The sequence below is a fragment of the Mustela putorius genome, unplaced genomic scaffold, assembly GCF_011764305.1.
Source record: "Mustela putorius furo isolate JIRA1106 unplaced genomic scaffold, ASM1176430v1.1 tig00537227_pilon_pilon_pilon, whole genome shotgun sequence".
Lineage (NCBI taxonomy): Eukaryota > Metazoa > Chordata > Mammalia > Carnivora > Mustelidae > Mustela > Mustela putorius.
In genome coordinates, this window is record NW_025422368.1 from 12574647 (window position 1) to 12602585 (window position 27939).

The window sequence follows — 27939 nt, forward strand, 5'->3', positions numbered from 1 at the left end:
CACTGGGATGACTTCGCGGAGGTACTCGTTCTCTTGGAAGTCTTTCATAGTCATATCGTCCCTCAGACCACATTTCATCTCTTCTGTAAGCCACTAAACAAAAAGAAACAAAGATTTACGGGTGTTGTTATTAGAGAGCAAGAGAGATTTTTAAAAAAGTAAATATTTACATGCCAATGATTATTTTCCAGAGAGACTTAAATAAAATGTAAGTGACCAAAAGGAAGAAAGAATGAGTAAGGCAATTATTTTTCCAAACAATTCGGAAATGTCCTTTTTAAAAAAATGTAATAGAAAGCCCCATGTTCCAAAGGGTTCCATAGTTTCAAAGGCTATTTAAAGCTTTAAAGAGCTTGTTTCCAACAACTGTGGTAAAAAGATCCATAAGAGGGGTGCCTGGGTGGCTCAGTGGGTTAAAGCCCCTGCCTTCGGCTCAGGTAGTGATCTCAGGGTTCTGGGATAGAGCCCCGCATCAGGCTCTCTGCTCAGCAGGGAGCCTGCTTCCTCCCCGCTCCCTGCCTGCCTGTCTGCCTACTGTAATCTCTGTCTCTGGGTCAAATAAATAAATAAAATGTTTTTTAAAAATCCATAAGACCACAAATATTTTTTCATTCTTATAGTAAAAATTAGAGAAGATGCATCTACATGAATAATTTACAATGCTCAGCAATGCTGGTATTTCCTGGTGGATGGTTTCTGTAACACTAGTGTCTAGTTTTGTTGCATTCCTAAAGCTTTATCTCTTCTATGTGTTCAATGAAATGGTTTAATCAAAAAGTGTTAAACAATCCCATAAAAGCACACTCAACAAACCCTGAAATGAATCACACTCAGTATTTGCTTTTAATGCTATAAATTTATTTCAATGCAAAGACATTCTCATAATATTTGAAATTAAAATAAAAGTTCTGACAGCATTTTTCTTGTTTGGGATACAGACAGAGGCTTCCTACTTTGAGAGCTGACGTGTTCTGAATGGAGGGCTGAGTGCATTATGGAGTCCAGACGGAAACAACATGTGAACAGGCAAAAAACAAGATAAGCATGACAAACAAGAGATGATGAGCAGAGGGTGCAGGAAATAGCCTTAAGGTCATCTATATGAAATGGCAACACAGTAGATCAGGGGTTGGCGAACTTTTTTATAAAGGACCAGACTAATATTTTCAGCCTTGCAGGTCACAGGTCTCTGTCAAAACTACTTTATTCTAGTGTTATAATGTGAAAGCAGCCATAAACAATACCTATAAATGTAGGGGTGTGGCCATGTTCCAAAAACACTGTATTTACAAAAATAGGCAGGCAGTCCACAGGCAGCAGCTCAACAACCACCAGAGTAGATGAGAAATGGTTAAGAGAACAGAACCACAAGAAAGTGAACCAGGTTCTGATGCAAGAACTATGAACCATAAGTGATACAGAGAAGGATAATCACAAGTGAGAAGTGAAAAATGGGACCCGTACTAAGTCAGGACCTTTATAGTACATAGAAAATAGGGCAACAAGTCCAAACACATAGTCCCAAATTTGTGGAGAAGGAAAACTTCTCAGAGAAGATACATATCAAAAGATTTTCAGTGGCTCTTTATGATATAATAATACTAACAGGGTAAGGGGAGTGTTGATGGCGAAGATGACATCCCACTTTGGCAGGACAGAATTCTAACGGTTTAGGCCAGAAAAAAACAAAGGCTGGATGATGAGGGCAATATTTTTTGACACTATCCACAGTACAATCTTAACTTTCTCTGTAAAAACAAACCTACAATATTTTCTAATACAAATAGTGCAATAAAATGAACCAACTCAAAGATGCCTAGAAAAATCTTAATTTAAGTTACAAATTAGCTTTTAACATTATACATAAATCAACCGCAAATCCAAGTCCATAATCAGACATCATCAAGAATGTTATTTCAGGGGCGCCTGGGTGGCTCACTTGGTTAAGCACCTGCCTTCAGCTCAGGTCCTAATTTCAGAGTCCTGGGTCCTCCCTCTCCCTCTGCCTTCCCCCCACCCCACATGCTCTCTCTCGCTCTCAAATAAGTAAAACCTTTAAAAAGAAAAAAGAGAGAGAATGTTATTTCAGAGTAACCAATCTTTTAAATACAAGAATTGATGGAAGCTTGAAAAAAAAGAAATTATCAAAATTACTCCTCCTATACTACCTTTACTGAACCCACCAAAAGTTTCATTGAGTCTAAAGAACAAGTCAGATTTTATCCTGCTTGAGAAACAATGGAGAGAAGTAACAGCAACCAACTGAAATCAAATCACAGGGGAAAAAAAAGAACCCCTCACAAAAAATGGACAAATGATATGAAGACAGTTCACAAAAAAAGGAAATACAATGACTCAATCCTTTGAAAAGACGCTCAACTTTCTTCAAAATAAGGAAGATGAAAACTAAAACTAGAATCGAGTACACATTTTCAACCAAAGCTCCACAAAAATAAAACTGCTCTGACTAAAGTAAAGTAACGCTCTCATGTATTAATGAAAAGAATGTGATTTGGTACAGACAGGGGAAAAATGGGCAGTATCTATTCAATGTTAAATGCACATATGCTTTTTTTTTTTTTTTAAAGATTTTATTTATTTATTTGACAGAGAGAAATCACAAGTAGGCAGAGAGGCAGGCAGAGAGAGAGAGAGAGGAGGAAGCAGGCTCCCCGCCGAGCAGAGAGCCCGATGCGGGACTCGATCCCAGGACCCTGAGATCATGACCCGAGCCGAAGGCAGCGGCCCAACCACTGAGCCACCCAGGCGCCCCTGCACATATGCTTTGACCTGGACATTCTACTTCTCTGTATACTTGAACAGGTACAAAGCAAAGACTGAAAGCAACCTAAAATGTTGGTCAGAAGGGTACAGATTAAATAAAATGCTATACATTCATATAAAGGAAAATTATGCAAGCCATTTTAAAGAAAAGTAACCCCACACATAATACAGAAGGAATGACAAGATACACTGCTAAGCCAAAAAAAAAAAAAAAGGGGGGGTAGATTAATATGTTGGATATGCTGCCGCTTTGGAAAAATAAAAAGATAGGGTATGAATACATATCCATATGCACAGACTACTTCTGGGAGTAGAAACAAGAGAATGTAATAGTGCCTGCCTCTGGGGAGAACTGGGTGGCTGGGTATAGGAAGATGAATATTTTCACTGCATAATGTTCTATACCTATTATCTATAACAAAAATAAATAACTATACTTAAAAGTCCTAGAAATCATTCAGTAAGCATAATGTGTCAGGACACCTGGATGGCTCAGTGGGAGAAGCATGTGACTCTTGATCTCAGGGTTTTGAGTTCGAGCCCCATGTGGGGTGTACAGATTACTTAAATAAGTAATACGTTTAAAAAAAAACAAGCTTAGTGTCTCAAGTAATGGCAAAAATTAGGAATACAAATTAATGAACTAAAGGAAAACAAGTAAAAATAAGACTGTAATTAATGAAAAAGAAAAACTACAAGAGTTCTAAGGAAATACTATATAGTTTCTTAACTAGATGTAAACACTACAATATAAAATACTGGCTTCCCATAAAAAACACGTAAGAATAACTACTATACTACTTACTTGAGTCCTTTCAGGAATCAAATTTAAAGTTTTCAACAATCTCCTGCAGGAGGGGGGGGAAAAATACAGACATAAGGATTTGTGTCTGTATAAACCAACCAATGGAGAAAATATAACCCTTCATTATATGTATAAATAAAACTCTCAAAATAAAAAAATTACGACCATTAATAAGCCAAACCCCCTTCAAAGACCTCTTTAAAAACAGAAGATATTATTTTGACCACCAGAGGCCACCCAAGTTTCATAAGAACAACTGAATTATATTAAAGAATTCTAGTCCTAATTTTGCTAGTTGAGAACTGGGCAGGGCATCTCTCTTATCCTTATCTCTGAAAGAAGTGCATTTGATGTCTAAGGTGATTTTTATCTAGAATATTAAGATTAAAATAACTCACAGATGGAAAAAAATTCTAGCACCCTTAGTCCGGAAATCCTTACAGTTCTATATTGGCAATAAATAGTCCCATGAACACGTCATCTCAAAATCAAGGCAAGAAAGAAACATCAATTCATCAAAGAATACTAAACTTACTAGATAAAAATTTGATGGAGAACTTTTTGTTTTTCCAAATTTTTTTTTAGTATAGTTGACACCCAACATTACTTTAGTTTCAGGTATACAACACAGTAATTAATACATTATACTATGCTCACAAGTGTAGCTACCATCTGTCACCACACATCACTGTTACAATAGTATCAGTGACTATATTCTCTATGCTGTGCTTTTTACTCCTGTGACTTCATTCCAGAACTCAAAGCCTGTATTTCCAACAACAGAGGACTTTTTAAAACTTTCTCCCAAGGGGTGCCTGGGTGGCTCAGTTAGTTATGATCCCAGGGTCCCAGATCCAACCCCACAAAGGCTCCCTGCTCAGCAGGGAGTCTGCTTCTTTCCTTCTTCCTCTCCCTCTGCCCCTCCTCCCTGCTCATGCATGCACATGCTGTCAAATAAATAAAATCTGTAAATAGATAACTTTTATGAAAATCACTATATATTTTCAGAATTAAGAACATAAAAATAGAACACAATATAAAACTAAAAATATATACGCAGGGCGCCTGGGTGGCTCAGTGGGTTAAAAGCTCTGCCTTCAACTCAGGTCATGATCCCAGGGTCCTGGGATCGAGCCCCACATCGGGCTCTCTGCTCAGTGGGGAGCCTGCTTCCCCTCTCTCTCTGCCTGCTCTCTGGCTACTTGTGATCTCTGTCTGTCAAATAATAAAATCTTTAAAAAAATAAATATATATATATATATATATATATATATATATACACACATATATATATATATGCACTAATGGTATTGCTGTCATGGGGCACTTTTTTTCTTGATTATTCTTTCTACTTAATCCAAGTTTTTATTTAAATACAAGTTAGGTAACATACAGCATAATGTTGGTTTCACATGTAGGATTTTGTGATTTATCACTTACATATGGCACCTGGTGCTTGTCACAGCAAGTGCCCTCCTTAATACCTATCTCCCATTCAGCCCATTCCCTGTCCACAAAAACAAAGGAAAAAACCCTCCAAAAGATACTGACATTTTAGTAAGGCTAAACAGAGCATGGTGAAGCAAAATAATTAGGTTTCACAAAGATAAAACACCTCCCCCCGCCCCCCAAAAATCCAGTAGCACAGGTGAGGCTCATGTCAAATTATTAAACATCTTCATCCTTAAGAAATCTATATAATAGGGAAAGAGAAGTATAAATAAAATATTCCATACACAATCTCGTACTGTTAGTAAAACAAAAGACACAGTTTGATGATTACATACAAAAGGAAAGAAAGAATACTGGGCTATCAGGAAGGTAAGTCTTAAGCTGGATCTTTAATTAAGACAACAAAAAAGAGAAAAGATAATCTATTCAGCAGCCTTCTGATCAGTAGCATATGTTGTTTATGACATCCCGATTTAGGAAATTGACCCATCCCACAACTAGAAGCCAATCAGCTAAATTTAAGCAAAGATGCTTTCCCACTTAAGTGATCATGTTACTGTGTAATTACTAATCATCCATTAGTGGAGTCTCAGAAGTATTCCAGTCAAGTTCTCGGATCCAATAGGATTTGAAAACCGAAGGATAGAACTGAAAAATCAAAGGACCCTCTATATCATAATTAGGCTGAGAATGGATTAGAATTCAGTATAGAGAATGTAAGCTTCATTTAGAAGTTTGCTAAAAACTAGTTCTAGATTATAAACCTTGTATTCTCTTATATCATTACTGATTAGAGTAATTCATCAGGATTCAATTTAAATGTCAGCTTTTCTTACCTTCTCCAGAAAGAACAAAGTTGTTCTTTCTTTGGGGTTGTTAAGACACCCTGCTAATAATAGTGCTATATAACATCATTTGCACTTAACTTTTCTTCCAGTCCTCCCTCCCAAACTAAACACCACTGCAAAGGCAATTGCTTTTCTTACTTCTATTGCTTAGCAATGTAAAGGTACTTAATAAATATTGGCCAGATAAATAGATAGATTATTCATATGACCACCATAAGAGCCATTCCGGGGAACCTAAATACTGGTTTGTATCTTTTCATTACAGATATCCCCAGCTACCTGAAAATTCACCTATGTCACTTCGCTTTTACAAAAGACCTGCCTTAGTACCTGTTTTCACTAAACAAAAGAAATCCAAAGATTTTCATTTACAAAGTATTAACTGCCTCTTTCCTTAATGCCATTTAACTTATGAAAGGTTTCAGAGAGTGAGGCAAACCTGTATTCAGAAAACTTCCAATAAGCACTATTAAATTATGGCTCCTGGCGCTCCTGGATGGCTCAGTCCATGGAGCATGGGACTCGTGATCTCTAGGTTGTGAGTCTGAGCTCCATGTTGGGTATAGAGATTACTTAAAAAAAAAACAAACATATATATATGTTTGTTTGTTTTTTTTTTAAAAGATTTTGGCTCTATATATTTGGCTCTATATATTTCTCATGATACAAATGTCACTTCATTTCTGAAAGAAAGGCTATCAATGAGAATTCTTTGGCTCTAGCACCTAAAACAGTTGGTTAGCCCTGGCTGCACTTTAGATTATCAAAAGAACTTTTTTTTTTTTTTTTACGATTTTATTTATTTATTTGAGAGAATGAAAGCCAGAGATCACAGAGGGAGGAGAAGCAGACTTAACACTGAGCAGAGAGCCCAATGTGGGCTTGATCCCAGGATCCTGAGATCATGACCTGAGCCAAAGGCAGATGCTCAACCAACTGAGCCATCCAGGCAGCCTAAAGAGCTTTAAAAATACAAATGCTGGGGCGCCTGGGTGGCTCAGTTGGTTAAGCAACTACCTTCGGCTCAGGTCACAGTCCCGGAGTCCCGGGATCGAGTCCCGCATCAGGCTCCCAGCTCCATGGGGAGTCTGCTTCTCCCTCTGACCTTCTCGCCTCTCATGCTCTCTCTCACTGTCTCTCTCTCAAATAAATAAATAAAAATCTTAAAAAAAAAAAAAATACAAATGCTTAGGCCCTAGCCTCCATAATCCCTATATAATTGGCCTGGGGTGGAATGCTGACACTTTATAAAAAAAACCTTAAACTTGGGTGCCTAGGTGGCTCATTTGCTTAAGTGTCTGCCTTTGGCTCAAGTCATGATCCCAGAGTCCTGGGATCTAGCATTGTGGGGCGGGGGTGGGTGGTGGGGTGATCCCTGCTCAGAAGAGAGCCTGCTTCTCCTTCTGCCCTTTGCTCTGTTCATGCTCTCTCAAATAAATAGATCTTTAAAAAAAAAAAAAAAAAAAAAAACACTTAAACTCATGTCAGTATGAGATCCACTGACCTTAAAGCAAGGTAAACATATTCTAGACATCCTAAATTGAAGGAAGCTTTTAAGAACTGACTTCAACCCATAAACTAGATTATTACTATTCTTTATTGAAAAATGTTTATAATTTCAGACAACTAAAACTGAATTTTAGAACATAGTTAGCAAAGGTCTATAAAAAAAAAACTAATACTGATGTCAATTAACATGGAAAATAGAGCAAAATCAACCACTGTTCTGTGCTCAGGGAGATAAATGTAGGAAATGGTAGTTAAGAAAGCCAAGAAAATTTAAATAGACTCTTGAGAGATTGCTTAAATGGGGATGAATGATAGTGGAATCCAAAAAAAAGGTAAAAGAATTATAATTACAGAAAATGTGTCTGAGAAAGTTGCAACTGATTAGAAGATTTGCATTGCAAAGAAATGGAAAGTAAGCCTGCATAGGAATTCAACAAGCTTTCATTTCCTCCCCTTTAGTAGATATTATCTCTACTATTCCACATGAAGCACAGAGGCTCTGAAAAACTCAGTCCCAAAGCCAAAGCTTGGAATCATTCAGTTCTGCAGGATTTCAAATCCCAAACCCTTTTCATCATATCACATTGCTTCACAAAGGTAACAGGCAAAGACAGAACACATTCAAATGCATTAAATGCTAATACAAAGCAAGCAGCTAGAGAAGTTCACCACAGGCTTCTAAACCTAGAAATAAGGTATAGGGGAAAATGTCATTCCAGATTAATCTGGCAGTATACTAAACAGATTAAAGGAGAATGACGCTTAAGGAGACTACTGATTGTTCATAACCACCATATAACTTAAAGTACGGATGCCAGGCTGCTGGCACGCAGGCTAGTTTCACAAATTACTTGATTTTTTCAGTGCTTTAAGGATTCCTCTTATATAAGCTCCACTATATGTGTTAAATATTTAGGAGATCCTTGATTGTTCAGTGTAAGTGATCAAGCAACTGAAATTATAAAAATAGACCAGGGGCGCCTGGGTGGCTCAGTGGGTTAAAGCCTCTGCCTTCAGCTCGGGTCATGATCCCAGGGTCCAGGGATGGAGCCCCACGTCGGGCTTTCTGCTTGGCAGGGGGCCTGCTTCATCCTCTCTCTGCCTGCCTCTCTGCCTACTTGTGATCTCTGTCTGTCAAATAAATAAAATCTTTGGAAAAAATAAAAAATAAAAATAAAAATAGACCAAAATACCAGATGTTTCCGTATATATGTTTATAAATCTAAATCTTACTTTACACCAGGATAAAGATTACCATCTTAACTGCTCAACCTCCTTCTAATCTCAATTCTCCTCTCCACTCCACCTTTAAAAAAGGATACTCAGTTAACTTTGCTAATACATCATGCATAGCCGAAGTTTCCATATCAAGAATCCAAACTGTTTCACATCAATTAACTGTAATAAAACCAAATTCCTCTACCCTCTATCAGCTCACCTAAACTCCTGTTCTCTCCCAAAAAAGTCATGCAGGCCAGACTCCTCACTATGCCACAAAGTAACACACACACCACCCTGGAGTTTTTTGATGTATTTCTCAATCTACAGTACTCATTCGACTTCTAACTATCCATGAAGATGAAGCTCAAAATCTAGTATTCTCCACAAAGCCCAATTCTAAGCCCTACCACACTAAAAAGGATTCCAAACTGGTGACTGATAGGCTGCATGTGACAAGTGTTTGGCCCAGGGTTTTGGGGGGTTTGTTTTGGTTTTGTTTGTAATAGTTTTATCCCACTGACAACACCTGAAAACTGGGAGATATCACTTTCCAAAACCATATTTTCCAACTATTATTGAAAAACCTACATGCTCTGGCAACACTGGAACCATATTCTCACAGAGCCACAACCAGCTGAAGTACCAGCTGATCCCTTTCCAAAGGTTCTTACATTTTAAAGTCAGATGACATGTCAACTTGCCCGACTTCTGAGACTGTAGCTGCAGCAGTTGCAATCAAATAAATACCTACCTGCCTAATGGGCAGTGGAATTACAAAAATAAACAAGAAAATGACAGCCCAGATTAGTAAAGAAGGTGAAGAGACAAGCAATTAATTAGCACACGCAATTAATTAGCACACATGTGGTAAGTGCTAGGATGAGGAAAGTAGAGGGCACTTAGCACATGGCAAGGGTACCTAAATCTCTCTGGGGGGAAGTTACAAAATATCCCTCAGAGAAACTCACAGGGAAAATGAAACCCCTAGCAGGTGTAGGGATTATCCACAGAGAGGGAGAAGAAGGGTCAGAGAAATCAAATGCCTCAGAAGAGAGAAAAGAATCTCCCCAAAGACTCTGGTGGGGGGAGGGGAGGTTCTGAGGAAGTGAAATCAGTTCAATACAGGTAGAGTCATCACTTAACCTTAAATGCAGGTGTCAGAGAAAGGACTCAACTGAAAGGGCAGGAGTCAAAAAGCCAAGTGTTGGTTATGGTCAGGAGAAGAATGAGAATTTCCATAAAGCAGTAGAGTATGTAACAGTTTGTTAAGCAGGAACAGAGCTTTCAGTGAGCTCAGCTGTTGTGTTGAGGGGTGAAATGTTTAAGAAAAGGAGGGAAAAGCAGCGGTAGCCTAAATCAAGAGAGAGGAAGTACAAAGCAGCATGGAGATAAGGATGTTGCAAAGAAGACCAAAGGGGCTTACATCTTGGGCGGTAACCAGAAATAACGGGGATGTGAAGCATGGTAGTTTTGGTTGGCCACAAGTTTGCCAAGAGAATTAGTCCCAGCGGTCCCCTGGTGGATGTGGAGGCATTCGGGCCTCTCAAAATTCAGCTGCGCCCTGGATGCAGTTCCTTCTCTCTAGAAGACATCGGCTTCAATCTGGATTGTGCAGACTCCAGGAGAGGCTCTGGATTCCAGGGTGCTGGCACGCAGGCTTCCAAGGAATGGTTAGAGGCCTGGTCTGTGTGTGCTGGTGGGTAGAAGTATAAACTACCTTGCATTAGTTCCTGATTTTTCTGTAGGAATGACAGCCCCGTTATCTCCTCTTAAGAGAAAAACAGTGTATGCCCAATATAGATTTACAGGACGGAAAAAGATGCCAAGTAGTCCAACATTTGTCCACACTAACTCAAGATGAGTCATTCTGTCAATCCGAGTCGACCCTGTCTCAACTAGACTGAGATACCTGCCAGGAAAAGCCCAGTTTTACACTTTTTTTTTTTTTGTAGCTCTCAAAGTGCCTAACACTTCACTGGGTACATTGAACACATTCTTTAAATTTACCGACTTTCTAACTTATCTTGGGTCACTGAAGTCAACCCATTCAGTCCTCTTTCTGCATCATAAGGCGCTAAAGAGAAGCAAACCTATGTCTCAGACTCAACAGTTTCCTTTATTCCAAACTCCACTGCGTCTCTACACCCTCCACCGCCAAGAGCGGAATTACTGCACGATTCAAACGCAACGGGAGACTCCAACTCCCGCCACAGAAAACACCCCACACCCGCTCGCCCGCTCGCTCGACTCGGCCCGTAGCAGAGCCCGGCCCAGTCCACCTCGTGGAAAGGTAAAATGAGCTCACCGACTCTGGGCGGCCGGGAGACCCCGTAAGTGTAGTCGTCGGCTCGTCGCCCTCTCCTAAGCAGGCACTTCCGGCGCGCTCAAAGACGTCAGCAAAAGCGCCGCCTCTGGGCCCGCCTCCGGAGCCTGGGTCTAGCTACCGCCAGGAAGAGGCGTTGCTGTCGCTGCCTCTTCTCTCCGGCGCTTGACCCCTCCCAGGACCCGTGATGCCAAGGCCCCAGCGCGGGACGAGGAAGAGTCCGGGTTGAGCCCCAACTGAGTCGTGGGCTCGCGCTCTAGTTTCCCAGGCCTGCCCCACCTAAAGGTAAACACCTCCTCAGCTGCGGCCTTACTTCCCGCAAGCCCCTCCCGAGACCCGGCCGCGAAAACGATTTGCCTCTCTCCCCGCCACACTTTTTATTCCGGACCATTTGCCGTTGCCCGCCCTCGCAGTTCTCCCCAGAACGGTAACTCATAGTTTCAAGTGGGAAACTTGTCTAAAAAGTGGGAACTTGTCTAATAGATTCCCAAGAAATATCTCAAGCATCAGGCAGTTTTCCTATTACTCCGCGACTTGGCATGTCCCACGGTCAATATTTTGCCATTTGTGATGGCCCCTAGGCTCCCATCTGATATACACAGCACACAAGCTTTTTAAATTGAAATTTGAACCTTGTTGAGTATGATGTACTTTTCATGGATAATCTGCTTTGTAAAATACGCTATAAAAACTAGTTACAAATTACATTTGTAATCTAAAAATACATATACAGAATAAAATCTTTCAAGGCACGGAAACCTATTTGGTATAGTAAAATGTATCATTTCGTTATTTACCAGTAATATGCAAAATTAGTTATTTGAACTTTACACCATCAAAATGTGAGGTTAAAATTTTCTCTTAATACCACTGCAAAGAAAAATATCAAGAAAACCAAAAATAGTACCCAGACCAAAGCATTAATGAAAATAAGTGGCTAAGGTTCTTTCTGAGCTAGCAGGCTCTTTCTGATGCGGTAGGCATGGTATTAAACGTTTTCAAAAGCAGTTTTTTACCCTTAGCCTGAGAGAAAGTTAAGTGAAACCTCAAGAATTTTTTATTTTTCTGTTTTAAACTTATTCTGCCTTCATACCATAATCCAGCACTATAATGGTTAAGGACTCTACTTGAAAGAAAGACCAGAAAGCTCTTTGCAGTAATATCTGGGGAAAAGAAATCCCTTAATTCACCCAGCTGGAGTAATTGTTTTTAATCCTAATAAAAGCGAGGAAGGTGAATTAAATCTGGTATAATTAAATCAATGATTATATACACTGGTTCTGCTTGGAATGAAGAATACCTGGTTTAGATTGCTTCTTGGTTTGTTTCCCTTTATAGAAATGAGTGGTGGATTGGCCCCAAGTAAAAGCACAGTGTATGTATCCAACTTGCCCTTTTCCCTGACCAACAATGACTTATACCGGGTAAGTGACTTTTAATACTATTGTCTTCTGAATTCTCTATCTGTGGTACAGATAAAGCTTAAGCAAACAGTTCTTTTTAGCATAATTCTTAATAACTACATTACAATGCACTTGAGCCATCAATAGCAAAGACTTATGTTGCAAACATAAGTTAAAAAAAAAAATGACAATTTTTGTAATTTCCGAAGAGTTTACAGTGCTTTCATAGAGAGTAGCTTCCTTTTTTTTTCTTTTTCTTTTTTTTTTTAAGATTGTATTTATTTGACACAGAGAGAGAGATCACATGTAGGCAGTGAGGCAGGTAGAGAGAGGCGGGGAAGCAGGCTCTCTGCTGAGCAGAGATCCCGATGCGGGGCTCAATCCCAGGACCCTGAGATCATGACCTGAGCTGAAGGCAGAGGCTCAACCCACTGAGCCACCCAGGCACCCCAAGAGTAACTTCTTTATAAACAGAAGACACGGGTAGCATAATGAAGTAGGAACAACTTGTGATTGGCTGATTTTTCCTTTGTGCTTACTTGGTTTTTTTAAAATGGTGGGGTAGAGGTTTTGGAGGAAAGGGCTGATGAAAGCAAAGAGATCCCTTGACTAACCCTCAAATTCTGACTGATCTTGGGTCTTGAAAGGTTATTTTAATTTTATATATATGGCAGAAACCTAACAGCTTACTGTTGTTTTCAGTTCAGGATTGGATGATGGAAGGGGAAAGGGGCTGGAGGATCCAAAATCTTCTTTCACCTCTCTACCTTACAGAGAACAAAATTTCCTGCTGTCCCTGTCCTGTAGATGAGTGGTTGAGAGGAAATGGAGGGAATGACATAAATTCTTTCTTCCAAATGTGCCCTCTTCTCTCTACCTCTTTGGGTAGATGTTAAGTACAGAGAAGATGCTACATAGGTATTACATAGTATTTGATTAATTACTTAACTGAGATAGCCTAAGTCTCAAAGAACAAAGGAGAAAATGCACTTTAGCTTCTTTCCTTGTCTCCATATAGAGATATGTCGGTATTTATTGAACACTTACCATATGCTGAGCACTCTTACAGGTACTAAGAATACATCAATGAACACAAAGATGAAAATCCATCTTGGCACCACAGCAAGATAAAAGAATATGAAATATTAAAAAGTCTAATGATATTCTGTTTTTTGGATACAAAATTAATGCTAAGAAGTCAGGAGCTAAGGAGAAAAAATAAAGGAGGTTATTAAACATCAGGTTGGAAATGGAGGTCAAATTGTACATGAGCAGTCTAAAGCCCTTATTGAAAAGGTAACTTCTGAATAAAGACCTAAAAGAAGTAAGAGACAGCTGTGTTGATGTCTGGGGAAAAACATGTCAGGCACAGAGTAAATCAAGTGGAGAGAGAGGAAGGGCAGTCAGAGGAAGGTAATCCTATGCAGGGATGCCACGTAGGGCTTACGTAGATAATAGTAAGGATTGTGAGTGAAATGAGAAGCCATTAGAAAGTGTTACACACAAGACTCTTTTGGACTTCAAGATTCAGTGTTTCTAACACTGCAGTCCAATTATATTACATTCCAGCATTACACAACTTAATCATAAAACTCAATTTATTATTAATTGCCTATATTAATATTTCTGAAAGACTTTTCTAAGATATAATAAATAGGAGCTATTACGATATATATAATGGCTAAAACAGAAATAGATGAGATTGCTTAGTTTGAAGATGTAGAAGTAAAAGGAAAGATTGCGCCAACAGTAAAGAACCACCAATTAAGAATGGGCAGAGGGTTGGAAACTGATGCAAATGAATTTTTATTTCAGAAGCTTTTTTGTTTTATGTTTTGTTTTATAAGCAGTCTAAGGATCTGTCTTCTGAAACAGATTGCTTAATGGAGTTGGCTAGTAATAATGATATTCCACAACATTGATATTTGAAGCACATGATTTCTCTGGGGTTATGGTGGGGTTGATAATTGCCATGGATATACCAGAGGAACACTAGCAGCCCTGCAGCTTGTATGCCCTTAATCTACCGCCCATAAAGAATGGGGTTTTTTCCGCTGTTTGCGCTCTTTTGTTAGAAGTTTAGAAATTGAGGCAGATACTTGTGACTCCAATAACAAAAATCTGAGTATTATTCTAGTCACTAAAAAAATATATCTTCTAAGGCCTGCTTTATAGAATAAAGGTCAGAAATTTTCACAAGCTTTAACAAAGAACATGGTCAGTTTATAGAACCTGAAAATTTAAGGTTTCTTATGACTTAAAATTTAATTGTAAAGTATTATGTGGTCTTTTATTTCAGATATTTTCCAAGTATGGCAAAGTTGTAAAGTAAGTATTCACATTGTATTTTGAAACCTCATTTAAAAGTATATCTGAATTTACTTTTCCATTTTTTAAGATTATTTTTCAATAAAACTGATATTTGATATAACAAAGAAAAATTACTGCTCTTAACGTTTTTGTGTATATTTCAGTCATTTTTCTGTATATGTAAACATACAGTTTTTTTTAAGACTCAATTCTATACATGCGATTTTGTTGTCTTTTTTAAAACTTGACATTATAGGGGCGCCTGGGTGGCTCAGTGGGTTAAGCCGCTGTCTTCGGCTCGGGTCATGGTCTCAGGGTCCTGGGATCGAGTCCCGCATCGGGCTCCCTGCTCTGGCGGGGGGCCTGCTTCCTCCTCTCTCTCTCTGCCTGCCTCTCCGTCTACTTGTGATTTCTGTCAAATAAATAAATAAAATCTTAAAAAAAAAAAAAAAAACTTGACGTTATACTGTAAACATCTTACCATGTACTTGAAAGATACACCCTCATATCTGATGATCTCATGATGGTCCTTTATATATCATAATTTATTTAAACAATAATTTCTTAACCATATTACTAAGAATTAAAACTGAATCTGTTATCCAATATAAGACGTAAAGACTCTGATTAAATACATATTTTGGTTATTAGAATGTGTGTCATCAAGTATATCAGAAGTGGATTTTCATTTGTCAAGTAGAATGTAAAAAATATTTCAATGCATATGACATGCAAAATGCTTATGAGATTAATAAATATATAGAAAACATATTCTCTACTTTCATAGAAAGTTTTAGAGATCACTGGAAAGATTGGAAACACAGAAATGGTAGGGATGATATTATCAGTTGGGGCTGAGAGTTATAAAAGGATAAAAGGAACTTCTTATATTTAATTCACTGTTTTAAATCAAACATGGACCTATATTATGGGGCAAAAAAGTAAAAACAAGATATTGTCATTCTAACTATCTTATAATCAATATATATATTCTGGTATAAATTTGAAATTGTATTTAAAATCCCAATCCCCCTATTGGCCAGTTATTTTCTAGCTTTGGATAAATTGTAAGAAAATCATCAAAAATGCTTCTAGGTAAATTTTGGGGTCTTCAGAATTTTTTTTAAGATTTTTATTTCTTTATTTGAGAAAGAGACATAGATAGTGGTAGGAGCTAGAGGAGGAGACAGAGGGAAAGGGAGAAGCAGACTCCCTGCGGAGCAGGGAACCCCATGTGGGGCTCAGTCCCAGGACCCTGATACCATGAGCTGAGCTGAAGGCAGACGCCAAACCAACTGAGCCACCCAAGCCACCCATGGATCTTCAGAATTCTGAATAGTCGTTATTACCAGTCAAATCACTAATAATGATGATATGTAACAGTGAAAACATAAATATACTGGCATTGTTCTAATCTTCTTACATGTATTAATTCATTAAGTTATCACAACTACCTTTTAAGGTAAAATCTGTTACTATCTTAATATTGTAAATAACAAAACTGAAGCACACAATATACTTAAACATATTGCTAGATAGTGGTGGAGACAAGATTTGAAATCCAACAATTTGATTTCAGAGCCTGCTCCTTTAACCATACCATTACCTTTTCTTGGTTTTTCCCATCTGTCAGAATCTCTGAATGAATTTCCATACAAACATTAATTATAAATCATGAGAATGCTATGAAGTCAAAGACAGAGCTATAAACACCTATAAACAGGTAAGACATGATCTAGTCTGGATAGTTAGGGTAGATTAACCTAAGTCAGTATCCTTTGAATAGGCTAAGATTTAAGTAGGCAAAAAGAATGTGGAGAACATTTTAGGTAGAGGGCATACCTTTGCAATCATTTTAGGTAGATGGAATACCTTGTGCAAAAGTCTTAGGGCAAGAGAAAATAAAGTGAGATCAAGAAACAGAAGGCCAAAAAAAAAAAAAAGAAAAAAGAAACAGAAGGCCAGTATAACTAGAGATGAATGAGAGGGAGAAAGTGCAAAATGGGTCTAGAGATGGAAGCAGGTTCCTCATCTTGCTTCTCAGCCATGTTACAAGATATTTGGGTTTCATCCTAAGAATTCCAAGAATTCACTGGTATAGAATTTTAAATGAAGGAGAAACATGATTTGAATTTTTAGAAGCTTATTCTGGCTTCAGTATAGAGATTAAACTGGAGGGAAACGAGTGGATGCTGGCAGACCAGTCAAAAAGCTGTAACGAAAAAAAAAATCAATAAGACTTTCAAATATAAGGTAAAAATTTGTTTTCAGCAAGTTTTTGTAAAGGCTGTTTTTTTTTCTTTTCCCAACTGGATAAGTGCCTATTCTTATCTTTAAAATGTTTTAAAAAGACACGTTGGAATAAAGGTGATACTGATATGCTTGGTTAAAAAAAAAAAAGCTGTAACGATAGCCTAGTGGGGAGCAATGTCCACTAAGACGGTATAGGTGGAGAGGCAGACGCTGGACAGATTTGAGAGATGGTCAGATGATCGTTGGCTGTAAAGTGGGTAATATTTAATGATGTACTTACTGTGTATGTAAGGGCTGGGTGAGTGAGAAAGGGGTATAATGGATGATACCAAGGTTTCCCAGAGGAGTACATGTTTCATATTATGTCCTTAAATGAATACATCTCGTGACAGAAACTTGGGATTAAGAATCTTTGGTGTAATCATTTTTTTTCTGTTACCATAGAACATATCTCTGTCGAAGTAGTGTATTTTAATTGGTTGATAGATTTCTTTACCTCTAGACTCTAAGCTTTTTTTCTGAAGGTAAAAACCTTGTCCTAGGGCCTTTAATTATCAGTGCTTAACATGCCTGGGCTTGAGGCTACTGGCACAACTGACCACATGAATAAACAGCTAGATGTACTCTTGAGAAACCAGTTTCCCATCTGTATCTGTCTTTTCGTTTTAACATATTGAGGTAGGTATACTAGAGGTTACAGAGACAACCTTAAAGGAGTTTATATTAAAATGGGTCTGATAAGACATTGTTTATACATAAACAGACTTCAGTGGAGACTAGCACAAAGCAAGAGAAATTATTTCCAGTTAAAGAGATTAGAGAACTGACATGTTCTGAGCTGTGAAAAATGAGTCAAGTTTTGATGGGCAAAGATTGAGAGTTGAAAGGAGATAGAGGACGTGTGAATAGAGGCATCAATTTGGAGAAGTCCATGAACGATTGAGTAGTTTGTTGTTGCTGGCCCTCATAGTTTGTGAGTAAAAGTAGTGAAAGATGAGGGAGGTGGGAGCTAAAGCCTAAAGAATATTGATTCAAGACCAAGAATGGGCAACTTGAAGAATCAAAGATTTTTGAGCAGAAGAATGACATGATTTTATTTACTCCTTAAGGGGAAATTTTCTTAGTGGCATATGAGAGCATTAACATCAAGGGAACTAGTAAGAATACACTGTTGAAACAGCAGTGCCACTGTGAACAATAAAAGATGCGGGAATGAAAAAAAGGCGACAGCTGAGAGACATCATTAACTGAGGATGACTTTGAAAGCTAACACTTCCGAAATACTACTTTAGAAAAAAATGATTAATGACTTAAACTGACCTTCACAAATACATGAAAATTCCAAAAAGATAAAGTAACTATTTCATATTTGTTTGAAAATTGGTTGAAAACTTTCAGAGTGGTGACTCTAAACAAGCTTTGTCAATTATTACGCTTTGTGTTGAATATTGTATTTTTTTAACTCTTTGAAAATATTTGCAAATTCAGAAAAAGTTGCAAAAACAATAGAAAGGATATTAAAATATCCTTTACCCAGATTCACCTGTTAATATTTTGCCCCATTTACTTTTTCATTGCCCTCTCTCTCCCTGTGTGTGTATATGTGTCTGTCTGTGAATGCGCATGTATGTATGTATGTATGTATACACACAATTTTTTTTGTGAGTTATTTGGGGATAAGTTATACACATCATTGCCCTTTACTCCTAAATACTTAAGTATGTATTTCCTAAAAATAGGGTTATATATTATATAATCACAGTATGATTACCAAATTCATAAATTATACTGATTATATATTATATAATCACAGTATGATTACCAAATTCATAAATTATACTTTTATTGAATCTATCATCCATGTTCCGATTTTGTCAGTTGACCTAATAGTGTTCCACATAGAATTTTTCCCCTCTAGTATCATCTAGAGTTAGGTGTTGATTTTAACTGTCCTATTTTTTTTAAGCCCCTTTAAACTAGAACATTTATAGAGAATATAGCTCTCTCTTATCTTTCCCCCCCTCATTTTGTGTTTTCCTAATGTTGCCTCATGATTATGTTGTGGTATTATATACTTGTGGCCGGTAACTATATAGATAATATTTATTCTGAGGATTTTGCATCCAGATTTATAGTGTCCATGTGTCCCTCATTAGTGATAGTAATTCTGATGGCCCAGCCAAGTTGTTCACCAATTTCTTCACTTTATAAATACCTTTTCCCCTTTGCAACTAATACAGTCGGTGAGAAACACTTTTAAGACAATGTAAATATCTTGTTCTACATTTTTTATTTTGAAGATTTACTTATTTATTTTTAGAAAGAGACAGAGTCTTTTTAGAAAGACCAGAGGGAGGGAGTGGAGGGAGAGGAAGAGAGAGAATCTTAAGCTCCACTTCCAGCACAGAGCCCAATGTGGGCCTAGTCTCACAACCCTGAGATTGTGATATGAGCCAAAATCAAGAGTTGGGACACTTAACTGACTGAGCCTCCCAGATGCCCCAAAATTACATTTTAGATTTAGCATTTGTTCATCAACAAATCATCTTCTTGCCTGAGCCAGTCTTTACTGTGATTGTTGCAAATAGTGATTTTCCAACTCTAGCACTTCCCTTGATATTCTGCTGTAAAACAAAACCATCCCTTTTCCCTCATTTATTTATTTATTATTAATATGGACTTATAAATTCCTACTTTTTTCTGTGATTTATTATTCATTACTGTAATTATTTTAGTACTCAAATTGTCCTAGATATGGCCAATGAGAGTTCCTTTAAGCTGGCTTCTGTACTACTGTGCCATGCCCTATCTTTTTTTTTTTAAGTACTCCTTTCCTTTTTCTAAGTACATTTTTAAAGCTCTTGTACCTACCCTGTCCATCCTCTGAATCAGCCATTTCTCTGAAGAGCCCTGTTGAACACTGATTTTTAAACTACATTTAATGACATATCATGAGCAGGAGTCACAAGGACTAAGGATGTATAAAGGATCAGAAAGAACAGGCTCTGTGCTCTTAGCACCATCCCTATCGCTTAGGTACCTTGGATGGTATATTAAGAACCACAGAACTGGAGGTTCTTAAGGTGATCAGGATTAAGGAGTGCACTTGCTATGATGAGCACTATATCGTACACCTGAAACTATTACACTGTATGTTAACTAACCGGAATTTAAATTAAAACTTTAAAAAGAGAATATCAGAATATAATTAGATTCTAAAGCCTAGAAAAAAATAAGTAAATCATTTTACTTTCTGAAAATAATACCTCAGTTTTGTTTTGTTTTGTTTTGTTTCTGCAAAGTGAGGGTATTTAGTGGAAAAGAGGAATTATGCTTACTCTTCAAGATTTTATTGTCTCTGTAATATGTTTACTTCATCCTTCAACCTCTGATTAACGTTTGACTTTTCAGGTAGTCCTGGAGAGCTGTGCTCACTTTTGTTAAATCAGTATCACATTTTCTCATTTCCATTCTTCTTGATATCCCATGACTTTGAAGAAATAGTTGATTTGTCAAGCATATTGATTTCTCTTATTCCATAAATGTTTTTCTAACCCACGAGTTTTCTAAGTATTTAGTAATATCTTTTTTATTTATTCCTGTCTCATTTTTTTAACTGGCTATTTGTTTATGCTTTAAGGGTTACTATAATGAAAGATAAAGATACCAGGAAGAGTAAAGGGGTTGCATTTATTTTGTTTTTGGATAAAGACTCTGCACAAAACTGTACCAGAGCAATAAACAACAAACAGGTAAGCCATTCATTCCCAACAGGATTTTTAAATCCAAAAGCCTTTGTTCATCCAGGCCAAAAATGAAGGGATACAGTGGATAATCAAGTCATGGATAGCAGTAGATTTTAAGGGCATTTCATTTATAGAAAAGAGGTGAAAACTATATTGGTTCCTAAAATACTGGCAGAATCTAAGGAATAAGAATCTGTTCTATAGGATGTGATTTGTCATACATGACTAGGCAGTTGATAAAGTAATCAAATAAAATGGAACTGAAAGTTTAAGAAAATGGAATCAAATAACTGTAGTTTTAGTTTTCACTGAAATATATCCTCCTGCATTTACATTTCTCTGGTTTAGTTATTTGGTAGAGTAATAAAAGCAAGCATTGCTATCGACAATGGAAGAGCAGCTGAGTTCATCCGAAGACGAAACTACTTTGACAAATCTAAGTGTTATGAATGTGGGGTGAGTATACCTAAAACTTCATGTAATTTTCTGTAGTTTGTTTGAAGGTACATTTCATATCAGTGTTTTATTTGTTCTCTCTAAAACTTCTGGCTGGCTAAAACCAGGTTATAAAAGTTGTTTTTCCTTTGGGACTCTCGACTCCTCTAAGTAGACTCAATTGAAATGTAGTATGTAAAGAACCTGAATTAGGTAATACAGAGTAGTATTTTCTCCAGTTTCTAAGTCTTTGAAAACTATTAAATTAAAAAGCATCAGGCTTGGGTGCCTGGGTAGCTCAGTAGGTTAAGCAGCTGCCTTCAACTCATATCATAATCCCAGGGTCCTGGGATTGAGCCGCAAATCGGGCTCCCTGCTCAGTGGGTAGTCTGCTTCTCCTTCTCCCTCTGCTGTTCCCCCTGCTTGTGCTCTCTCCCTCTCTCTCTCAAATAAATAAATAAAATCTTTTTTAAAAAAGCACCCTACTCCTGGGTGCCTTAGTTACTGTATGCCTTCAACTCAGGTTGTAATCCCAGAGTCCTGGGATTGAGCCCCACATGGGGCTCTCTGCTTAACGGGGAGCCTGCTTCTCCCTCTCCCTGTGCTGCTCCCCCTGCCTATGCTGTCTTGCTCTCTCTCAAATAAATAAATAAAATCTTAAAAAAAAGCACCTAGCTAATTACCTATTACTGTCTTAAAAGATTTAGTGGCCCATAAATTTCTGGGTTAATGGACTACTGCTTGTGCCTATAATAGCTTGCCAGTGTTGAATTATCACAGTTCAGTATAAACATCATGTGATCAACCTATCCCTTTTGGGGTAATGCGCTTTAAAGCTTTTTTTTTTTTTTTTAAGATTTTATTTATTTATTTATTTATTTTATTTATTTGACAGAGACACAGCGAGAAGGGGAACACAAGTAAGGGTAGTGAGAGAGGGAAAAGGCAGACTTCCCACTGAGCAGGAAGCCCGATGCAGAGCTCGATCCCAGAACCCTGGGATCATGATCTGAGCCAAAGGCAGATGCTTAACAACTGAGTTACCCAGGTGCCCCTTAAAGGTTTTTTTTCTATTAATACTGCTAATGTTTGTAACTGAACTATACCCAAATTTTCTTACCTAGTAGTTTATCATTACCCATTTAAACTTTTGGTGAGTAGGAAAAATATATAGCCACAAAACAATTTTGCACGAGGCCCATAATAGAGATGGTACCACGAGGATATTGGTCTGGGACTCATTGTTGTTAGTTTCCAAAATGTCTATATAAAGTACCTAAAAAATGGGATCCAGAGGTACTAATGGAGAGCTGGGGAGAGGATTACTGTGAGACATTTTCCTGGCTTACAAAACCAGTGAAAGATACAAAGAAATGGGTAGGAGTCATTCCCTTCACTGCCATACTCTACCCCTTCCTCCCTGAAAAGAGATAAACAGATAGTTGGATAGCTGGACGGTACATTCTGTCAATTCCTGTGATTCTAACACCTCTTAAGTTGATGTAAACTGTGTTCCAGAGCCCTGAGTTTTGTTAAAAAGGAAAAAAGGAAGGAAGGGAGAAGTAGTTATGGTCAGATAGATTACTGTGTATCCTCATATTCACAGTAAATAACAAATTATCTGAGAAATCCTGGATGAATCTGTTAATCTGTCTTTTTAGTTTATGAATCCATAAATTTGTTATATTATACTTTGTACATTCTTATATTTCTTAAATTTTCACCTCCCCAAAATATATTTGCATTTATTTAGCCTGTTTTTTCCTTATTTCATCAAGAAACCATTTTTATATATGGAATATGTTGATACCATTCTAAAAGCAATTTGGAAAATGCTTGTCTAAGTGCATTCACTTAGCAGTTTATTAACAGTTACATCTCTTGGGTTCAACCATGTGTATTTGATGTCTATTTAAAGTACATAGTCTGGGGCACCTGGGTGGTTCAATGGGTTAAAAGCCTCTGCCTTTGGCTCAGGGCATGATTCCAGAGTCCTGGGATGGAGCCCTTAGAGAGTTTGCTTCCTCCTCTCTGCCTACTTGTGATCTCTGTCTGTCAAATAAATAAATAAACTCTTTTAAAAAAAATAAATAAAATAAAGTACATAGTCTATCTGATGCTTTTTAAAATATACTTGAAAAGTATGATTATTTTTCTCTTCTATTGTTCGAATCCTGGTTGAATCTCTCCCCACACCCTTACTCTTACATATTATTCATCAGTATATTTAGTGAGCTAATGTTCAGATGGTAGTTCGTTGCCTCATGTTTTACAACTGAACCATGTTATGGTTCATTATAACATTACTCCAATCATAAATGTAATTCTGATTTGTGTAGTAGCCACATTAAAAAAAGAAACAGGCAAAAATTAATATATATTTTATTATCATAACCCAATATATATCCAAAATATTATCATTTGAATATGTAATTAATATTTTCAAAAATTAAAATATTTTACATTCTTTTTTTTTCTTTTTTTCTTTTTTTAATTTTTTTTAATAAACATGTAATGTATTATTAGCCCTGGGGTACAGGTCTGTGAATCGCCAGGTTTACTCACTTCACAGCACTCACCATAGCACATACCCTCCATACATTCTTTTTTTCTTATTGTCTTCAAAATCCAGGATGTAGTTTACCCTTATAGTGCATAGCAATTCAGACAGGTTCTCAGTAGTCACAAGAAAATTACAATTAGTGGCTACCATAATTGGACAGTGCAGGTATAATCTAGATATGAAGGGAGGAGCATGAAATTAATAGGAAAAGTGAGAAAGACTTTAAATTTTACCTTTTTTTTTTAAGATTATCTGAGAGAGAGAGCACAGCAGGCAGAAAGGGGCGGGGAAGGCAAAAGGAAAGCCTGTCTTAAGCAGACTTCACCCTGAGCATGGAGCCCAATGCAGGACCTGAGCCAAAAACAAGAGTTGGATGCTTAACCAACAGTGCCACCCAGTGCCCCCCCCTTTTAAAGATTTATTTGAGAGAGAGAGAGTCCATTTGCTTTTAAAATGATATTAAGCACCATCTTAGAAGTTAACAGGAAGGTTTCATCCCCACTTTATCAAATAAAACCTTAAAATTTTTACACTGAATGGGGCGCCTGGGTGGCTCAGCGGGTTAAGCCGCTGCCTTCGGCTCAGGTCATGAACTCGGAGTCCTGGGATAGAGCCCCACATCCGGCTCTCTGCTTGGCAGGGAGCCTGCTTCCTCCTCTCTCTCTGCCTGCCTCTCTGCCTACTTGTGATCTCTCTCAAATAAATAAATAAAATCTTTAAAAAAAAAAATTTTTTTTTTACACTGAAGGTGGGTGGTCCATTTAAATTTTGAATTGTTTTATACCCTGAGTCTTGAGATTTAAAATGTTTGAGGGATGAATACTTCTTTTGTTCTTAGTGAAACTACTAAAATATTCCGTTATTGTTAAAGTAGCTTATTAGAGTTAAAGTAGCTAATAAAGTAGCTTATTAGTGGGTTAAAGCCTCTGCCTTTGGCTCGGGTCATGATTCCAGGGTCCTGGGATCCAGCCCTGCTTCGGAGCTCTGCTTGGCAGGGAGGCTGCTTTCCTTCCTCTCTTTGCGTGCCTCTCTGTCTGTCTACTTATGATCTCTGTTTGTCAAATAAATAAAATCTTTTAAAAAATAAATAAAGTAGCATATTAGCTTATTAATATCATAATCTCTTTCTTTTAAATATTAAAGTAATGGGTTTTGTTTACTTCTTCATGTATATTCCCAGTGTGACAGTATTCTTTTTTAAGTTCTAAAACCTTAGTCATAGGGTACAAAGCAAGTTTCTCTTAATAACATTAACAAATACAGCTTTTTTCCTTTCCTTTTTAATGTGAAATAAAAAGGAAAGTGGACACTTAAGTTACGCCTGCCCTAAAAATATGCTTGGAGAACGGGAACCTCCAAAAAAGAAAGAGAAAAAGAAAAAAAAGAAAATTCCTGAACCAGAAGAAGAAATGTATGTATATCTACTCTTACTAAATGCATTATTGTATTTTTTCTATCTTTATACAATTGCTTGAGTACATTCTGATTTTTTTTTTCAATAATTCAGTGAAGAAGTAGAAGAAAGTGAAGATGAAGGGGAAGATCCTGCTCTTGACAGTCTTAGTCAGGCCATAGCTTTCCAGGTATTAAACAGTTCTTTTAATAATGCCATTTAAGTGCCTTGGGTTAATCATCTTATATTCCTTGCTTACTTTATTGATCATCTCTTGGCAAACTCTGTCTCTTCCTTTTACCTCTTTAGGAAACAGGCTGTTTCTCTAAGGTCTTCAGAGCAGTGTGATAGAAAAAGTCCCATTGGTTCTTTCTAGATTTTAAGACCCCTACAACATTTTTAAGATCTTAATCTGATTTCATTATGGAATTGATCAGAAATATTTGATTAAAGTGACTTTAGCCAGAGAAGATTTTATTAAAAGATACATTCTGATTGAAACTTCAAAACAAAACCAAGCTTATTTTTGACCATTAAAAGTCCTAATACAAGATATGTAAAATTTTTGAAGCCATATAATCTCCTAATTTTCTAAAAAAGTTACTTTAATGTTTTAATTGATAAATTATAAATACATACATTAATTAATTTTTCCTTTTAGTTAACTAATATGTTTTATATAACATTCCCACATCCAGCTAAGATGGCAAATAGGCTTCATTTCATGTACCTGTTAATTAGTAGAAGATTCCTAGAATAATTTTGAGTAACACAGTGAAACTGCGAGATCACTTGGGGTTGCAGGAGGGGTCTCCTCATGAAGTGGAATTGTCTGCATGGGCTGGAAGATGGGGATTGTTGGCATTTATGGTTGTTTTTGCCATGTTTTGAATTAATACACTGTAAATAATATTAAACACACTCCTGGTTTTGTTTTGTTTCATATGTTTCCTGACTCACATTACAGCAAGCCAAAATTGAAGAAGAACAGAAAAAATGGAAACCCAGTTCAGGAGGTCCCTCAACATCAGATGATTCAAGACGCCCAAGAATAAAGAAAAGCACATATTTCAGTGATGAGGAAGAACTGAGTGATTAAAATTGTATTTATTATGTAAATATCATTTAAAAAAATTTTTTTAAGTCTTGGAGTACCAAGTTCAGTTGAAATTAAAGATTACTTTTAGAATTTAAGCATAAAAACCACATAGTACCAAATAATTTTTTTACTATAAAATAGGTTCATAGGAAATTGAAAATAATTTTAAAGTATCATGTTTCTATCTTGCCTTAGCAGAGTAATAAAAATCAAGATTTGCTGGTAACCATTAATCTTGAAAACAGTTCATTTGAATTAAAAAGAAATCTTAATACTATCATAGTATTGCCATTGTCCTCCCAAGAAAAAAGACCAATATTAAAAAGGTGCGTTTGGGAAGCTCATTATAAAAGTTTATTCATGTCTGATTGGTTTACATGAAGACATTTGAAGTAAATTTCATCTTTAAGACAAAAACTTCATGAAGACTAGAAAATGCTGACTGATTTATTGCTATTAAATGTTAATAAAATTTTCAAGAGAATTTTGTTTTTAAATATGGGTGGGTGTTTGCTATCTTATTTCTTTTAGCTTTATCCCAACCTAAATTTATCATAATCACCCATAAAATACAAAGTAAAGTAGTTTTCAAAGGCTTATAACCAAACAGCAATCATTTGTCTGGTGCACCTTTGGCACCAAGAGCCATTCCCCAGAAGTAACAAACTTTTTCAGCTGTTTCTTTTCATATGTACCTATATATTGCTATATAAAATACAAATATTTCTGGCACTTAATTCATAAACGGGTAAGTGGAGATTTTTTCAGTCTCCCATAGTACTCCACACCCCCCCATCCTCCTCCGTCTCCCAGTATGGCTATGTAAAAATCTATGGTTAGGTCCATATTTATTGTTTTTCTTTTATGACCATGTAAATACTGCCCACCTCTGAGTCAATGAGTGTGCTGAGATTACATTTTTGTAGAGTTAATAATTGTCTCCTATCTTCCTTTATTATGTTTCTTTTTATTTATGACTATACCTGTGGTGAATGTGGCATAATATATCAACTTGTCAAATCACTGAGTTGTGCACCTGAAACTAATGTGTGTCATCTATACTCAAAAAACAAAAACACAAAATAAGAATGATCCTTTTAAAACTAAGCTAGATATAACCCTCCACTCAAAAGTCTCCCTTGTCTTTTTATCTTCCACAAAACAAAAGCTAAAATTCTTGCAATAACCTATATATGAGACCTCAAAAGAAGGGCTATCTCTGGCACTTCAGCACTGATGATCACGTCCTAGTTACTCTGTTGCAGCCACACTGGTTCCATTACCTTCTTTCCAACTCACCAGGCTGGCAGGCAAGCAAGCAAGCACCCACTTCAGGACCTTTGTGAATGGCTGCACTGTCAGCTTGACCATTCTTTCTCCTGACTGCTATAAGACATGCTCCCTCCTCTCTTCCAGGATTTCACTTAAATGTTGCACTGTGATTTTTAAATTGCTACACACACACACAATGGAATACTATTCATGCATAAAAAGGAATGAAGTACTGATGCATGCTACAATATGAATGAACCTGGAAACAGTATGCTGAGTGAAAGAAGCCAGCCACAAAATAATATGATATGATTCCATTCACATTTGAGTCCAGAATAGGGAAATCTACAGAGACAGAAAATAGGTAAGTGGTTGTTTAGGGCTGAGATGGGAAAGGAAAAGATATGAAAGATGCTAGTCTCATAACAGGTATAGAGTTTCTTTTTGAGGTGACAAAAAATGTTCTAAAATGGTGATGATTGCACATATCTGTGAATATACTAGAAACCACTGAATTGCATAC

The 27939-nt window shown here is 37.0% G+C and overlaps 2 protein-coding genes across 12 annotated transcripts in view; one reads left to right on the forward strand and one right to left on the reverse strand.

Annotated features, from left to right (window-relative positions):
- Positions 1-11012, reverse strand: part of PPHLN1 (periphilin 1) — a 156766-nt gene extending 145754 nt beyond the window's left edge. For 4 of the 9 annotated variants that reach the window (XM_004765556.3, XM_004765555.3, XM_004765553.3 and 1 more), the window contains exons 1-3: positions 10925-11011; positions 10043-10312; positions 2-93 (exon numbers count right to left, since the gene is read on the reverse strand). In XM_004765556.3, the coding sequence (XP_004765613.1) occupies positions 2-93; positions 10043-10082 (132 nt within the window). In that variant the 5' untranslated portion in view covers positions 10083-10312; positions 10925-11011. Of the gene's footprint in view, position 1; positions 94-3589; positions 3633-10042; positions 10313-10924 lie in introns of all 9 variants that reach the window. The other 5 variants (XM_045073147.1, XM_004765552.3, XM_045073148.1 and 2 more) reach the window with 3 other exon arrangements.
- Positions 11013-11027: 15 nt separating this feature from the next.
- On the forward strand, positions 11028-26641 carry ZCRB1 (zinc finger CCHC-type and RNA binding motif containing 1). 3 transcript variants are annotated; one of them, XM_004765546.3, is made up of 8 exons: positions 11028-11227; positions 12281-12366; positions 14645-14673; positions 20549-20660; positions 21003-21110; positions 24951-25063; positions 25160-25235; positions 26013-26641. In XM_004765546.3, exons 2-8 carry the CDS (start codon positions 12283-12285, stop codon positions 26142-26144), a joined length of 654 nt encoding a protein of 217 aa, XP_004765603.1. In that variant the 5' UTR covers positions 11028-11227; positions 12281-12282; the 3' UTR covers positions 26145-26641. The 3 variants fall into 3 exon arrangements, with proteins under 3 accessions (XP_004765603.1, XP_044929084.1, XP_004765606.1); XM_045073149.1 differs by lacking the exon at positions 11028-11227 and adding an exon at positions 11234-11369; XM_004765549.3 differs by lacking the exon at positions 11028-11227 and adding an exon at positions 16289-16378.
- Positions 26642-27939: the final 1298 nt, after the last annotated feature.